This window comes from Styela clava, chromosome 2, assembly GCF_964204865.1.
Source record: "Styela clava chromosome 2, kaStyClav1.hap1.2, whole genome shotgun sequence".
NCBI lineage: Eukaryota > Metazoa > Chordata > Ascidiacea > Stolidobranchia > Styelidae > Styela > Styela clava.
In genome coordinates this window covers 5,809,096-5,826,872 of record NC_135251.1, presented here as the reverse complement: position 1 = coordinate 5,826,872, position 17,777 = coordinate 5,809,096, and the positions used below count along the sequence as shown (strand labels likewise).

The following is a 17,777-nucleotide window of genomic DNA, read 5'->3' as shown; positions in this document are numbered from 1 at the left end:
ACCTCACCACAGGCAAATGCACCCAAATTCTTAAAAAAACTTGAAAAACATGTCTGAATATATATGCTGTATACAGCTCTCACCTGAGTGAGACGACAAAAAGAAAGGGGGGGAGAGGGGGCAGGGTGAGGGGTCAGAAAAAAAGTTCGGTGCCTACAGTGATACCTAGCCACTGCCGGTCTGTTCAAATTTGTCAAAATATTTATGCAAGTATGCTGAATCGTGATTTATATGAAATTTTACTCAAGTTCAAATTTATCTGAAAAATTCCCCCGTCCCTAGGAAATTATTTTTTTTTTGGTTTCCAAATCTGTTTTACACTAAGATAAAAACACAATCAGTAAATATTACAGAAAAAATAGAACACGCTTTTTCACACAAAAGTATAAGTAAAATCAAAATAAAATCCCCTACTTTTTTACCCCCAGTGCTCCCCCCCTTATTTTATAAAAACACAATGCATTAAAACCTAATAATAATTCCTAATTTTTTTTGTTTTTTTCTTAAATTATTTTTTCTTTGCATATTCGCAGAGGTCCTTCACGTCCATCATTGCTTTTTCGATGTTATCAGCAAATCGAGATGAGTTCTGATAAGATAAAGAGATGTTATAAGAATGTAAATTAATTCAAATGAGTGTAACCAGAGTCAGCACCAGGTTAGAGTTAGACCATAACTTCATCTTGATTTTCCATATTTCAGTTCTATTAAGAGTTTGGGTACTGTCTGTGTTAGCCAAGTAAATGCACCCCCTTCCCATAGGTTTCGGTCTCATCACACAACTTGATGTAAAGTAGGCGAACAAAATTCGTTGCCGCCATATTGGTACACACACTTCTGAAGAGCCAAGTTGATAATAAATTAATGATCCGGTGGTTAACGCACCTTTATTAAACATAGGTTTTCTAGTAGCAGTCATGAAAAATTTAGTTATTGATCTTATGACATGCGTTGTATGCTTCGCACAAGCTAACTGTTAGGGCATTGTGACGTCAAAGACATAGATAATAAATTGGACTCAAATACAGGCTTCACAAGGCATAGTGATTGGAATCACTCGCACATACCAAATCAAAAATTCGTTACGGGGGCCGCACAATATTCAAAATTGGAACTTCTCCGCAGCCCACAATATTTTTCCTTGTGGGCCGAGTTTGGCCCGCAGGTGGCACAGCACAGCCCTGTCTCACAGGTTGGTGCCCTTCATAAAATACTTGTTACTTACGAAGTAGCAGTTGCAAATGCAGGTCACCTAAAAACTATTATAAAAAGAATACTCACGGTCTCGTGAGAGGAGACTTTGCTTGAGATGTGAAACATTATGGTGTTTTCGTGGCAGATAATGTAGGAGACACCGTAGCCATCGTCAGCGACCTGACAAAAACGTGGAGAATTTTTTAGTAACAGGTCACAGTGCATAGGCTGTGAAGTCGGGAAATTTTGACCCAATTGTGACCCCAAATTCTGTTCCATTTGAAATATGACTTTGAACTGCTCACATAAAGTGAGTGAACAATGACAAAATGAATTCTCGAATAAATTCTTCATGAATTCTCAAATGAATCCAACCTTCAGAAAGAAGCTCTTTACAATCAGTGACTTTTTCTCTACAGCCTTGCTCAGAGGGAAAGTTTAGATCTATTTTCACTGTTTATTAAAGAAGGAATTAAGATGCACAGAAGATTTTGTTGACAAAATTTATTGTAGTTTAGAGATTTCCTTTAACCAAGAGTAAGAAGAAACATTTTTGTTCATCTGAAATCGGTGGTCGTTTTCTAGAAGGCTCAGAGATTGGCATTGGGTATAAATTAATTCCGACTGCACAGCCAACTGGGGGGATAAAATAATAAAATATAAAGTTGCATCATATTATATTGCTAATAAGCTTGGCCATAGAAGATTCCACACTCCATGCAAACAAACACATACCATGCATGATCAAGTATGATAAGGAGTTAAAATCGAAATAATTCTCATCTATTATTCGGACATGAGTCTTCTTTACTTCTGAGTGAGCAAACATCATAATTCTGTACTGTTCAAAAGCTTTGGCATTTCAGTGCTAGCAGCTAGACTTGCTCAGAGACAAGTCCCCGCTACATTGAGCAAGCTCACATGGAGAATGTGTTAAAAAACTTTAATTGAAATTTCACAGATATTGAGTACTAAATAGGGCTTCTAAAAGAGCGGTTGAATTCTAGAAGCAAGCTAACATTATCAAAATTTGAAACACACAATTTTGAAGTCATGCTGAGCAACTATGAAGTGAAAAACAAGACTAGAATACAGAATCGTGGAGTCAGAAATTGGATTCAAGAACTATAACTAAAGCAGTGGTTCTCAAACTTTTTAAGTCCTTTTTAGAATTTGTCAAGTTTGCACCAGACTGGTGAATGTAAATACCAACATAAGGCAGTCAAGAACAAATCAAACAAACACTACTGTCACACTGTCTACACGCCCCACCATTGAGAACCGCTGTTCTAAAGTATCACCGCAGCCGAAAACATTAACGATGTTGAGATCCTTCAATAGACTGGCCATGACCTAGCGTAGTGGTTCTCAAATGGGGCGCGACCTGCAAGGGGGCCGTAGACAATTGTTTGATGGGACGTCAAGCTAATTAAAATAGAAAATTCGATTTGATAATGCATGCCTTATTTTGGATATATACATTAATTTCATTATCTATGTTTCATCCACGTAGATTATTTTCAATTAGCTTCAAGCCCCCTCAAATAATTGTCTACGCCTTCCTTGTGGGGCGCACCCCATCGCTTGAGAAACACTGTTTTAGTTTTATTTGATTTATTTAATCAGCCCATTGGTCACCCTGTATATAATCACGTATTGTATCAACCAATCAAATCAAGGATTTGTTATTCAAATTTTGACTTATTAACACACACCACACACACAATTAACTGAAACAATTTTGGTATTTGAGGTATTGAAGAGAGGAGGACACAGCTGCCCGAGACATTATAAGCTTGACTATAATTATAAATACAAGGTGTGCATAAAATCCATTTACAATTTCAATTTTGTTATGAAGTCAATTCTCAGTATATCTTAACCAGGTTTGTTGTTTTTAATCAGTAATTGTTTAGGTATTTTTACTTCATTTCATACATATGTGAGGGCCAAAACAATATATGGTATCGATAAATTCCCTGCAATTGTAAATAATTTTAGGACTTTATGGACATCCTATATTTTTTAAAAAGTTTGTGCTTTGTGCGCTTCCTCGTCTAGGAAAGATGACTTATAATTGAAGAAATATTCCATGCATATAAAGATAAGAACATTCTGTCTAGTCATGCTTCATTAGTCACTGGTGGTAAAAGCCTGCAGCAAAATTCTTAGGGGTAATTGCAATAAGCCACTGATGTGTGTTATGGAGTTCTGCTGTTACAGTTTTAAGACTCAATGCAAGATACAGCACAAAATAGCCTGCAAGCGTGTGAGACCCATACGTCCATTAGATGTCGCTATTGCATTCTTACCGGACCGAATCCTCCTCCCCCAGACAAGAATGAGGGGTGTTCGACAAGATTTATCTTCATTCCCTGTTGGTGGGGGGTCTGAGACATCGAAAGACGCCACGGCTCACGAAGAACCTGTTGGGGTGAAGCAGGGTCGTAGCAGAAGAGTGGAAAGGTCAGATTTAAGGAACTTTAGGGTCAAAGGTTATTTTGTAGAGGTCAAATATCAAGTTGAAGGTCATTTTGTAAAGTAGAGGTCAAATTTAGGAGTGAAGGTCATTTCGCAAATTAAGGGTCAAATTTGGGGTTGAACGTCATTTTGTAAATTAGAGGTTAATTTTTTGGTTCAAGGTGATTTTATGATTTGGGGTTAAATGTCGTTTCATAGAGGTCAACTTTCAGGTTGAAGGTGATTTCACACAGTAGAGGTCAGAATTGGGGTTGAAAGTCATTTTATAGAGGTCAAATTTATAGTCGAAGGTCATACAATGTTAGACAAAACTACCCAAACCATAAAGTACGTTATTTCAAGCACCTAATGTTTCGTTATATGTTGGAATGATAAGGGGTCATATCAGGTTCAAGGGTCATAAGATCAGGAAGTAGGAAGAAAGTTCAATAAAGAGAGAAAAGGTGAAAATGATTAGAGCAATGAAAATATTATTGTTGTAAAAATGGTTTCTAGCGGAATAGGCTTACACAAGTCTGGCTCTATATGCAATTTGCAAAATTATACCCCTACGGGATTCAAACCTCGTACTCACACATGGTAATCAAAAGTGCAATGACGAGCATGTACTAATCCATTAGAAACCATTTCTACAAATATACAAGATTGTTAAAATTAAAACAAACATCTAAAATATAGCATTGCATAATCCCTTGTAAACCAGGTAGAATACAACTGTTTTATATATGTTATTTATACAAATTTGCCAAATAGTAGGCCGTTAACACAGGTATTAATAACAGTAGGCCCACTTTTGGACCAACCTGTAATGTGTTCAGTACTCCCGAAGTATGTGAACCAAGATGGTGGACACCGGAACGTAGTATGTATACCAGGTTAAGGTTAGGCCATAATTTTATTCCAATTTTCCTCATTTTAGTTCTATTTCGAGTTCGGGGACTAGCTAAGTGACTCCCTTAGTATTTGTACCTGAGATTATGGCTTAACCCTGACCTGGTACACATACTACATTCCGGTGTCCTCCATCTTGGTTCACATCCTTCGAGAGTACCATGTGTTCTATGTGAAAACTTTTTGCATAAGCAATACGAGGATTTAACAAACACATAAGATTTTTAGGGAAAGATATAGAAGTCGAATGCCCTCGCAAAAAGTTTCCACACAAATACCCCCCCCTCCATTGATCGTTAACTCCCCCTGACTGAAACAGAAAAAATTGTAAAAAAATCGCAAATTAGGTTTAAAAAATGCGTTGAGGGCAATGATTGTTGCAATCGCATGTTCTGTAGAATTAAAAACTAAAAATTAGGAGATAGAATTACGCAAACAAGGGTGTTAGTAATAACATGCATGAGTGATGATTAGACAAACAGCCAATCACAGCCAGTGTATTATGACACGCTTGATAATGTCATATTGGACTCACCGGACCAAATCCTCCCCCTTGTGGTGTCAAGTCAGTGTGAAAATCTTTATAATGGTCGATACGACCAGTTTGGTTAATCGCAGTCTGGGATGTTGACAATTCCCACGCTTCACCGAGCACCTACCCCCAAATTATGATGTCATAAGTCAATATATGATGTCACAATGAAACAAAGTAAATCATTTAAACAGACATGGGTAAGTTATGAAAAGAATTTCCACGCCTCACCAAGCATCTGATTTCAAATTATGATGTCATGAATCAATATATAATGTCACAATAAAACAAAGTGATGTGGTTAAGAGTGATTCTTACATCATAAGATGAATACTAATACCATATTATGACATCAAAATATCCTAAAAATGAAAATCGTTGCACTATAGTGATGTCACAACACAACCATAGTTACATCACAATACAACATCAAAAATAAAAAGCAACTTCATAGAAACAGTGAATTAGATAGAAGGGTTAGCGTTAATACAAATGGTTAGAAGCACAACCCAAAGAATATTTGAAGATATTTTTTAGAATGTATTTGGAATGATAGGGTATCAGGTTTAGGCCAGTTGTTCCCGAAGTTGATTGACCGGGGCCAAATTAGAAGCAGAAGGATATTTGCGGGTCGGGAAAGTGGAGTGCTCGCTAGGGGTCGAAACCAGTACCGGTACATATAATTAAGATACCGGTATAAGTAAGAATATATACAGGCTTAAACTGTGATAATGACGTTATCTAGAACTAAAAAAAAATGTGTTAAACTGTTTCACTTGAGTTGGTTATTATTTGTTAAGTCAGTTTGAGCGTAATTTTAGAAAAAAGCCAGAAAAGACTTGAATATTAATAAAAATCAAACATATTTGAAAGTAGGGCAAAATTTACAGAATTCACCGCGGAAAAACCAAAGCAGTTTATGTCACTTTTTTCAGAAATTGAATTTTTCATCTACCATCATCATGGACCATCTTAATATGGCGTACCTGCACCTGTTTTAGTTTTGATTGCAAGTCGTCCCTTATGTGCATTTTAGTTTTGGTTGTTAGAACCATACTAACGTTGTTCAACTGAAAATAAGATCTAGCCTGAATTTTAAAAATGATTTTAATATAAGCCTTCCCTTCAAAATAAGACCAAGTCAATGTTTCACAAAACCTTAAGATGTGACATAAGCCAATTTGGTTAAATTGCAGCAAGACAGACTTACTTAGGTTGGGAGTTATTGCGACAGAAAACATGGAAACTGATTGAAGATTAATGAAAACAGTGAAAAGAAAGACACACAGCATGATAATAGTTATTTTTTAGAGTAGAGAAACTCAAAGATGAAAAAGTTTTTTTTTTTTTTTTAATATGAAAAAATGTGATATGCGTGTAATGACTACATCCAAAAAATGGGATTCCCCCTCCCTCCTTCAATATTTGAACTATGTTTTTTGAAAGGCTGATGAGTCACAACCTATGGGTGTATTTGAAAGGTCCAATGACTTGCCATGTGGGTCACGGTTAGATGTGTTAAAATGCAGGATTGAAATGAAAATAAAATTAAAAAAGACTGTTAATTTTTCATTATCAGATTCAACTAAAAAAAAGTTTTGGTCCAATAAGTCAAAAAAGGGTTTAAATGAAGCAAAATTGACATGATACTATGTGCACATTCGAGGGTCGCAAGGATTTGTAACTGCTTTGTCACAGAGTGTTCAACTAAAGAGTCGCGGTCTAATAAATAAAAATACAGGGTTGAAATTAACCAAAATTGATGTGGATCTATCTATTCATTCAGGGGATCGCATGGATTTGTAAAGTCACAGGGTGATATGTTACTGAGGGTTCAACTAACGAGTCACGGTCTAATAAGTAAAAATGCAGTATCAAAATGAACTAAAATTGATGCGGAACTATTTGCGTATTCACAAGTTGCTGCTGTCACAGAAGGGACGAATGTTTGCTGGATATACAAATCAAGACAATTTTTTTTAGTTTAGTTAGATACAAAGAAAATTTCTAAATCTCAAAATATATAATGGTTTTGAAAATATCGTACATTGTGGCGAACAAATAAATAATTATTTTCATGATTGTAATTCGCGATTTAAAAAAAACTTTTTTGAAAATTGTTTTTTTTTGACATAATGAAGAATTTGATGACAGTAGACAGCCATGCGTTAATAACTAAAAATGAAGGGTACAAATAAAGACAGTCACAGTTGAATGATTAAAAATGCAGGGTTAGAATGATAATAACATTCTTTATGATTTTTCATCTAATGAACAAACATTTGTGAAACACTTAAAACATAGTTATGGTCGGAGGAATAAAAATGCAGGGCCAAAATGAACAAATAATTTGAGATTAGGAATGTTGGCTGGAGCATCACGGTCTGATGAACAAAAATGCGGGGATAAATTGAACAAAAAATTGATGAATATGCAATAGAACGCCGCATGATTGAAAAATGAATGGCAGTCATGGTTGGATGAATGATGACCGAAAATGCAGGGTTAAAATGAGAAAAATATTTGATTAACGATAATGACTAGAGAGTCATATGATTGAGAAATCTAATGGCAGTCATGGTCGAATGAGTAAATAATGCGGGGTTTGAAATGTCAATGTGACCAGATGAAATTAATTCCATAACAGCCATTTTGACAAATTTTTTACGGATAAAATTTCGTGAATTTCGAAATAAACATGCGCTAAGTTGCAACAGCGAGAAAGAAAATTATGTTTCAGCGATAGCTTGCACCAGCATGATAAGAAACACCGAGAAGAAAAATGATCGTTGTGAGAAATGTTGTAAAAACAACTTATGCTTTTAGTTTTTAGTAAGATTCTGTAACTTCTAAAACAGGAGGTTCTCACATAGTGGAGATATGGGAACCTACGGCCAGTATGTACCTCAGCATTTCACTTTGAGGGGGGGGGGGAATTTAGAAGGTTGGTAAATATTTTCCTATTAGCGATTAAACTATTCATAACTTATAAAAATGTGTTATGTATTTGACAGATCATCTGCACTGATAAATATTCTACCTTATGGATATTCAAATACAATTATACTTAAGTTAGGTAATCAAGTGCTGTATCTTACTTCAAAATTAGGGGGGTGTTTGAAATTTTAGAGGGGGGACAGTGACAGTGACAACCTTTAAGGTTTGTCCAGAGCGAAGACACAAAACATCACATAAGGTTAGCGTATTAAAAAGTGAGTAGAGATATATAAACAATAAGAGAAAGGTATAAATCAAAATAAAATTAAAAAGAAAAAAAGAAAATGATATTCTGACCTTTTGCAAGAAAGGAGACTCGATCTTGAGATATTTTGACACGACGTAGAGACAGAATAAATGACGATCAATTCCTTGACCTACAAAGAGAAAAAAATCAGTTTATCCTTGTGTGGGATTCCCCCTCCTCACCATTGACTTGGAATGTTTCAAGTATAGCTTTGTGCGTTGTGCGTTATCATAGGCAACAAATAGGCTTTGTCAACAGAGCCGTGGCCAAAAATTTTCAAAGAGGTTGGTTTTTCAAACAATTTTCAAACAGGGGGGTTCCGCTCGGGAATAATACCAAAAATTTTTTTTTACATTACAAAAGGGGGCGTTTCACCCTCAAAACCCAATGCCCCTGCCTCATATAGCCAGTGGGTACTGAGTTCGAATTGAAGATAAGAAAATGTTTCTAAATAACACAATAACTTACCAGTCATGGCCTCCTTATATCCAGATACATGGCGTTCTGTGGCTTTCTTCAGAAGAGCAATTCTGTCTTCATTCTGAAAAGTGGGAATTTATTTGAAATGAAGAAATAATTTTGGTTCGAGTTAGACCGGAACATCCAGCAGATCTGGAAGGAGGCCGGAAAAGTGGGTTTTCAAGCAGTCTCGAGAACAAAAAACGGTGCTCCCGTAGTATTTGTACCAAGATGGTGCACAACCAGAACATAGTATGTGTACCAGGTTAGGGTTCAGGTAAGAATACTACCGGAGCGCCCAAAAACTGCTAAAAATGGCTCAACCCCCAACCTCACCCCCTCCTATCTGGCTAGCACCCTGGGTTCTCCCATATCAGTGGCTTCTCATACAAGGCCTTGCTTGAACCAGTTGTACAGAAGTTTTCTCTGCGGGCCCCGACCTAAAGGCCTCGCACTTGTCATTTGAGATTACTATAGCAATTCATAATTCAATATAAATTAACTGTTGTTGGTTTAATATCTTCGAATGTAATAGATTTAATCTTTTACGTTCATTTTTCATTATCGAAACCAAGCACTTCCATAGGAGGGCTGGCAGGCCACAAGCATTGAGAGTCTTTAAGGGGTCACAGATTATAAAACTTGAAATAACAGCATCGGGTCCTGTTTATTATAATTACATTATTCTGACTAGTCACACTCTAATGAGCACAGCTTGGTTTAGTCAAACAATAAACTTACAGTTTGTTCTGGATCTTCCATGGCCCGAATGAAAATGCAGGATTCAGTCGTGCATGAACGAACAGTCTCAGTCCTCCCTTCTCGAAACAATCTTGTCATCAAGGCTTCGTACGTCAAACTGAAATGACTTTTGTCCTGTAATAAAGATGATTTTTATTTTAAGAAGGAAAGGAAATCTTATGAAATGGTTCAGTTTTTATATGTAGGCACTATGGCCTAGAGCAGTGGTTCCCAACCGAAGCGCCACGAAGCAGTTGCAGGGGGGGCACAATACTAGGTGCCAAATGGCATTTGGAATCTACCAATCAAAATACCACTCTAAATCCTTGTGTTGTGTGAATTCTAACCTTCATAGTTGGTTGACGACTATCTGACCTGCAGATAACGACCAAGCCTAGGGTGCATATAAATATACCGACCGCTTCACAACAATGTGAGAAAGGGGTCGTTAACGAATCAAGACACAGAAAAATATATTCAAATTTTGATTGCCTAGAAATATGCCTTGGAATATGGCGTTATTAACGTAACAATTAACGTTTGAGTTAGCTAAAATATGTCATCAATGCTTTCTCTTTTTCCTGCATACTGTATGTATTTGCTGAACATCGTTCATAGAGCTACCAGTCTTTTTTTTAGAGATCTCCTTCATCCATGTGGCGTGTTACGTCACAAAGGATGTTGTGCCACATTATGAAATGCTCCCCATAGCACAATTCTTGTGCCTTTGTTCCCCACCCCAAAGAGGGGCTTTATCGGTGGTACGCGAGCAGAGTAATAGCAAAGTGGTTTTAGCACCCGCATATAGATTGAACTCGCGGATATGCACATGGGTTCAAATGTACATGGGTTCAAATGTATGGTCACCGCTCAGACACTTCTGTCGCTCAAACAGATATTCAAGCATGGTTGCAAACATTGCCTTGTTTTTGTAGTTTTGAGTGAAATTTGTCAGTTTTCAGTTGGGTTTCAGAAAAATTGTTGTGTATTATTTAACTCAATTATCATTATCTCTTCCGCGGAGCTTTACTTCAGTTGCAGTATCCAAAATTGAATCTCGCAAATGCTGCGATGGACAAGGCTAAACTTAGCTATATCAGTACATGCAAACAGCACATGGTTGCTTAATTTTAATAAAAATTATGGTTTCAAACACGTAAACCAGTTTATATGCGCCAACACACCAAAACACTCTCAGAATAAGCATAAAGTTGCAAAGCGATATGGGCATGTTTTTGTTCGTTTTGCGTGTTACGCCACAAATGATGTAGTGCCACATTATAAAATACACCCATAGCACGTTTCCTGTGTCCTTTTCCTCACGCCAAAAAAGGAGTTTTGTCGGTGGTACACGGCCACAGTAAAAAACAGGAAAGTGGTACGCGGTCAGTAAAAGGTTGAGAACCACTGATGTAGAGTATGGAATTAGTTAGTCAATATTTTCAATTGCATGAACTTGATGGTGGAGGAAGCCATAAATGACCAGCGGTTACGTGAAACACCCTACAGTGCCGAAGAGTCCAGCAATCCTCTCACACATAATTATCCCCCACAGGATTCGAACCTGCAAACCCACAGGGTAATCAAAGAGGTGGTACCAAGTGTATTCATATCGCTTAGCACGATGCACCACACAACCGAGCCTGTAACTGTCTATTACATCGTGTAGGAGATGATTGAAAACATACATATGAATACTTTGAAAAAGCATTATAGGAAGTTGAGAATAAATATTACTCAAATCTTACTATTTGCTAATTGTTCTGATTTCCTCTTTCCGGTAGATGCAGATTCTCAATATTTGCTCCAGCAAAGTTGATAGGTGGAGGTTCACTGCGTTCTATAAATATAAGTATAAAAAGCTTTTAAAAGGTGTTAAAATGTTTTAAGTAGCATTTCATCTTAACGTCTGTTAATTTTGCGTTATTATTTTAACACCTAGTAGTTCTAACTAAGTTGTTATCAGGCCGGTGTGATGAACTGGTCGTTAAAGTGTTTGACTTAACTGTGTTGACATCGCAGATTATTATGTATCGGATTCAAATCTCATGATCATCACCTGGGGTCTGATAAATTGGGTGAGCAATGGGTACCGAATATGCAGATAACCGCACACACGCATAAAAACTACCATCGCTGCCAATAAGCAGCTAATAAAATGGACTCAAAATTTGTATTTTTTATGTTTCATTAAAGTTGTTAATTTGATTAAGTAATTGTATTCTAAGTAAATGTTTCATCATTAGTTATAGATTTATTCATATTATACAATTCAAATATGAGGTCCAATTTTTTAGTTGTAAGTGTTGAAAAGTCCTGGAGAAACTTTGCCAAGTAATCATGTATTATCTAAACAGCAAAAATAAATATTCTCAAACCATAAATGTTACATGACTGCTCAAACGTTGGTATCTAATTTACAATTTCCTTCAAAAGTAATTCTTTGCTCGCTTGGAATTAGAAAAAAATTAGACATTCTGATGCCAGTTGCGAATAAAATTCATCATATCACTTTTGAAATGAGACAATATTTTTGCATACTGCAGAAGGTATTGTAGCATCCTTTGTCAGCAAGACACACAGTATTCGACGCGTCATTTTCAAACCTTGGCAGTGGTAAAACTTATTTTTGTTACGTAAAAATATGCTCTATAGAACTTGCCCAGATATTGTATTTTTTGTGGTATGTTATTAAATTCACCCAGTTGGCCCACCCATTCACCCATTAAATTCAACCAATATCAGATGATATCGACTACTCGGGACGCGGCGATCAACGAGTTGACCTGCTTTGCTATAGAGCAGTGGTTCCCAAACTTTTTGAAAAAAATTCCATGACGTACCCCTCGCAATTTTTTTAATGATTCCCGGTCATGTGCACCAAAACATTAAAAGATCACAACAAAAAAATCAACGCGCCGTATAGTGAACCGAACAAAAGAATATAAAGCGCAACTCTAATGTGAGTGTGACATCCAGTCTGTTTCGATATTTGGTAAAAGGGCAGCGTTAGCTACAGCTCTGCAGTTAGTATACCTGTGGTGGCATGAATTGAACTCTCTCTGTGACATCACATGCCCACAGCTCTGTGACATTACAATGGGGCAGCGTGATCGAAACAGAAAGTGAAGAATCAGTGTCTCTAGCGGTGATTGCAAAACAGCAAAAAGCGATAAATGTGTATTTGTTTAGGCACTCAATTTTTGTATTATCAAGCTAATAGCCATATTACAGATTTGTTTCGCGGACCCTCCAAAAGTGCTTCACGGTCCCCAATAGGTTCGCAGACCCCAGTTTGGGAACCACTGCTATAGAGTGATTGCTGTAAATCCCAATAGTCGCAATTTATTGCATACTGTAATTCTTACTTGCTTTGCTTTAATTTTAATATCATGCTGTAGTCCAGGGGTGTGCAAACTTTATTACAGGAGGGCCAGATACAAGTAACTGGGTAAGGCTGCAGTCTGTACCTTTGCTATGTTTTCTCAGCAGTGTGTATTTGGCAACAGAATTCTGCTAGCTAGTGTTGCTAATATGGCAGTGGCACCCAGGTACTGGTACAGTATAGGCTTTGCGGCGCAAAGAGATTGAAATGCCCGCACGTACCAGATAAACGGAACTAAAAACTCGTTTCTTGGGTCACGAGCCACAATTTTCACACCCCTGTGCTAGTCGATTAAGATATAATCCATGACAAAACTGGAATAAATTGTTGCAATGAGTTGGGCAGTCTATCGTCACCACAATATGATTCTGACTGCCAGTGGTTGCTCTTATGTATACTCGAATGTGTATTATTTACAGAATTCCATGACAAAAATAAATAAAATCTACATAATCCTGGAAATATACCTTTTATAACATTCTTTGACTGCGTTTTGATGCCAGAGTTTCCCCATTCATCCTTGGCCCAGACTTCGAAACGATATGTTTTACCAAGTGTGGGTGACTTCATTCTATACTGAGGAACTTCTGCAGTGTGAGTCTCTCCAAGTTTCACATCATCGCAGAAGATTTCTATGTTGTATAGAACGTTTCTGTCAGATACTGCATTCCAAGTCAAAAGAATGTCGGATCCACTTCTTTGAGATGAAACATTTTCAATTCGCGGCAAAGCTAGAAATAAAGGAGTGAGTTAGTAAATATAGTAATCAGTAATTTATTTCTTCAACATGCTGAAAGTACAAACTATACATACATAAATTGAAGGAAATATAAAAAGTCGCATTCCAGGGTGAAAGGAGATGTCGAAAACCAATACTGGTTATCGAGCGACTCCACCCTTGGGGGAATCTAACAGAAACCTGATGAATATAATAAAATCAAACTAAATATGTTATTGAATAAATAAAATGAAAAGCAATAGGTACGTCAAAGCGACCCGGTACATACCAAACAATCACTGTTTAAACAAAAAAAAGTCGATTCCATTCACCACAGTCTAGTTATCATGAAAATAAAAGTGCGAGACCAGACAGTGTTGTGTTGGCGAGATACCGTAAAAAGAGTAGGCTATAGTAAAGGGCATCGAACATTTGATTGTGTGCATATATACCATCAAGTGTACAAGTAACAAAATAATGACACTTTTTGGCAGGAAGAAACCTGTAGTATTTACCCTAACATGGTACCGTGTACTAACAAGTGTTTTGATGCTGGAGTCAGAGAATTTACAAAGACATGGATATTCATGAAGCATAAATATGTATAACCTGCTTTTGCAACAATTCTGTTCTAGATTCTTCAATTTCCCATAATTCATTTAGTTTCATATTGCATAAGTTACACTCTAAAATCATAATAAATTTCAAGTTAAAAAATTAACTTCGTTTACATTTATGCTCGAGCAAAACACCAAACTACTTTCGATTTTGTACTACAGGCTAGTCCAAGTTTGCAAAGTTAGAGGGCCACAATTTCAAGCAGACCTTGTGAGTCGAAGTCAGAGAAGACTGAGAGATGGCGATACGACCAGTAGTGGGATTCAATTTTTTTGTCAGCCGGTTCCATCACAAAAGTCATATTTTTCACCCGGTTCTGTTACAAAAAGTCATTGAGAGTAACCAGTAATGCTAACAGGTTCGCTGTTCTCATAAAATTCCGTGAGACGGTTCTATAGAACCGGTGCGAACCAGCTGAACCCCACTACTGGATACGACCAAAGGTCATCAAAGTCAGCCACCACCCATTCCAGATAAATAATTATTGAGAAAAAAAATAAACAGTAACCGTCGACTAGTTATCTACCAAATATTTAAACGAAGTATACTCTCAATACAGATAATAATAGCCAGAAAAAATAAGTGAATTGTAGAAATTTATTTAAAATTAGTTTGAAAATTGAAAGATAGTAAGCAAACAGTGACAATGTGACCATTATATGATGGACAGTTACATGTTTTAATCATTATTGAATATTATAACTATACTCTGGTAATCCTTAACAAGAAAATTTAGGTAACTTTTTTTAAATTTCACATAGGAAGCCAATCTAATAGATTCAGGAATTTGATTCCAAATTTTTTAGACCAGTGCACTTGATTGATTCTTGGGAGAATTTTGTGTCAGCTCTTGGAATAAAATATGAATTTTATAAAGAGGATCGTGTATTATACGAATATAGGCTACTACAATCGGTGAAATATGACGCAAACGATTCAAGTAAACTCGCTGAGAAGAATTTATGCATGATTTTCCCTATTTCATAGTGAAATAAGTCATTCAGGTTCAAAATAGTGGACTAAGTCTAGTTCGCAACGACACATTTGATATAGTCCTGACAGAGCGGTTTTGATGCTGAACCCCATAAGACAATATCATATTGAATGGAAGAATGAAAAATTGCAAAATAAACAGTTCGTAAAACACTCAATGGCACATAATTTTTGAGCCTGATTAAAATACCAACAGCCCTTGACAGTCTATGCACAAACATGGATTCGGGTATCGGGTTCCTCATGTTTACTTTCTTTCAAAGACTGGCCACTACGAGACTAGTATAAGTTTATTTCGACTCGATAATCAGCATAGGCTTATTACGGCTATTAGACGATGAAACAATTGAATATGGTAAAATGCATATCTTCCCGGACTTCCCAGATAGCAAGGTCTGTTCAACTGTTTGTCACCAGTTGGGAGAGAAATTTATCGCCGAAGTAAGGCCGAGATCGCCATGGCGACCAATTTCGTCCCTGTTCTGCAGAACAATTTCAGAAAGCATGTGGAACAGAACACAGTTTGAGAAACGCTGCACTAAAGTATTTGAAACAATTGATTGTAATAAATGTCAGTGGTTCCCAAATGACTAGTTTTTCACAAGACTATTGCATTGTTCAATTTAAACTCATTTAAATTATTGCATCGTTCAATTTAAACTCATTTAAATAAAAAAAATATTTGTTTTAAAAATGAAATAAATTAACAAAATGAACATTGAGAAAGGGAAGACTAAGTTAAAATTTTAGCTGCGTTATATTAATATATAATTCAATATTTATAATACAGTCACACAATCATAAATTGCATTAATGCAATGCGTGGGGATTTGTAATACAGAATTATAAAAACTGTTAAAATTAACGTTGAAAGAGGGAAATACGAGTTTCAATATCGGAAAAAAAAACCCTGATTTAAATTAAACCGATAATCCGATGCATTACAGGAAGTAAATTAAATTTGAAAACCTAAGGACTTATTCTTTCTTTTTCAAAGAATCTTTTTTCTTTTCAGGGGATTTTTCCTCCTCAGCTCCCCCATACGCAGAATAATCTATCACGCAACTTGTGATTATCTTCTCAATTCGATGGAACGGATCAAAGTTGACGCCAAACTTGGAAGAAGCCTGAAATAACGAGAATTTGTTAAACTTCTTATATTTAGAGTTGGTCTAAACGTGTCATAGGACTTGAATGCCTGCTATATAACCTCTGATTGACCTGCAAGAGTTTATAGGTTCCAATCCTGCAGGGAATTCCAAGGCCAGCGCTATAAATAAGTTTGTAATTTTTTTTTAATGGGAAGACTATTTAATGGGAGGGAATAAATTGACATAAATACATACAAATACATAGGTGCATTGTGCAAGGCAAGAATTTGATTCAGTGACATGCCCAGGTAATGTGTTACCAGATATTCGAATAGTAAACTGCAGCTCTAATATTTTAGTATTGATACGATATTCAAATATTTTGCCTGCTCTACTCAGTATTTTTGGATTTGATTCATTATGTAAATAAACTATTTTATTTCCAAGGTAAATCAAAACTTGGCTGGTATTTGAGTTTGCAACCTACAAAAAACTTTCTAATGTGAAAGTGGATTGTAACCATAAAAGACATTAGGCAGGCCTGCTGTAGAGAATAACCCTCAACCTGGTACACATTACGGGAGTATCTAATTGGCCTGGCCGTATTAGAACGCAAAAAGGTAAAAACACAAAGTGTTAATCTATTTCACTCAAGTTCAGCAGGTCATATTAAATCATGAGCTAATTGCCTATAATCTATTATGTCTTACCGATATCAGGAACATCACTGTTAGTTGTAGAAGAACAACAGTGTTGAATAAGATCGGCAGGATTCCTAGAAGTTGTAGATTGTAAAATAGTGAGAACAGAAGGCTGAGCTTTGTTACTCTGAAAAAAATAGGATATTATGGTAAATTGCCCGTAACTAAATTCAAAATTGTAAGAACGGGTTCTCTTTTGTGTCAAACTGGTTCCCTAATCTTAGAAAACCATTTCACGTTCCCAAAGAGCGATTCAGAATTTTAGAACGGGTTCCCTTATGTATCAAGCTCACTAACAACGGGTTCTTTCATTTTAGAAAATGTATGAATGTCACTATCAGGGCTGGAACCAAAGCCATTGAGCAAAGCCTACCGGGTTAGATGGAGCCAGAGTTACCACAAATTTTAGTAGCGCTAGCTCATAGCATCTTATTAACTTTTATTATTTTAGTGATATTTAGAAATTGGAGTCAAAACATTGAATTTTGTTTCATGGTGAAATCTTTATTTAAACTCTTTTGGAATTGTAAACTTGATTCTCTGTCTGCTCTAAAGATTTGAAAATCTTTACTCCTGCTCGGATGTGCCAGAAGTTTGCAATAAATTGAAACTCCACAGCCCAGTCACTAACTACCGTAATAATTACCGTAATTTTTATGTCTCGATTTGACACAAATCAATACTCACGTCGCCAAATGAATAGATTTCACGGTCTCATGATTCCATTGT

General features: G+C 36.3%; 1 protein-coding gene across 1 annotated transcript; it reads right to left on the bottom strand.

Annotated features, from left to right (window-relative positions):
* Positions 1-508: 508 nt before the first annotated feature.
* Positions 509-15,566, bottom strand: LOC144431071 (carnitine O-palmitoyltransferase 1, liver isoform-like). The gene is made up of 8 exons (XM_078118971.1): positions 13,395-15,566; positions 11,291-11,382; positions 9,543-9,677; positions 8,811-8,883; positions 8,393-8,472; positions 3,507-3,620; positions 1,282-1,374; positions 509-589 (listed from the first exon to the last, which is right to left on the bottom strand). Exons 3-8 carry the CDS (start codon positions 9,639-9,641, stop codon positions 509-511), a joined length of 540 nt encoding a protein of 179 aa, XP_077975097.1. The 5' UTR covers positions 9,642-9,677; positions 11,291-11,382; positions 13,395-15,566.
* Between the last annotated feature and the right edge of the window lie 2,211 nt (positions 15,567-17,777).

What these genes read in the sequence shown, in the direction of transcription:
- LOC144431071 (XM_078118971.1), bottom strand. Translation starts at nt 9,641, where the DNA reads ATGACAAGATTGTTTCGAGAAGGGAGGACTGAGACTGTTCGTTCATGC. An exon ending in TGGAAGATCCAGAACAAACT is followed by an intron (nt 8,884 to 9,542) that starts GTAAGTTTATTG and finishes CCCACTTTTCAG; the next exon opens with AATGAAGACAGAATTGCTCT. An exon ending in ATATAAGGAGGCCATGACTG is followed by an intron (nt 8,473 to 8,810) that starts GTAAGTTATTGT and finishes TTCTCTTTGTAG; the next exon opens with GTCAAGGAATTGATCGTCAT.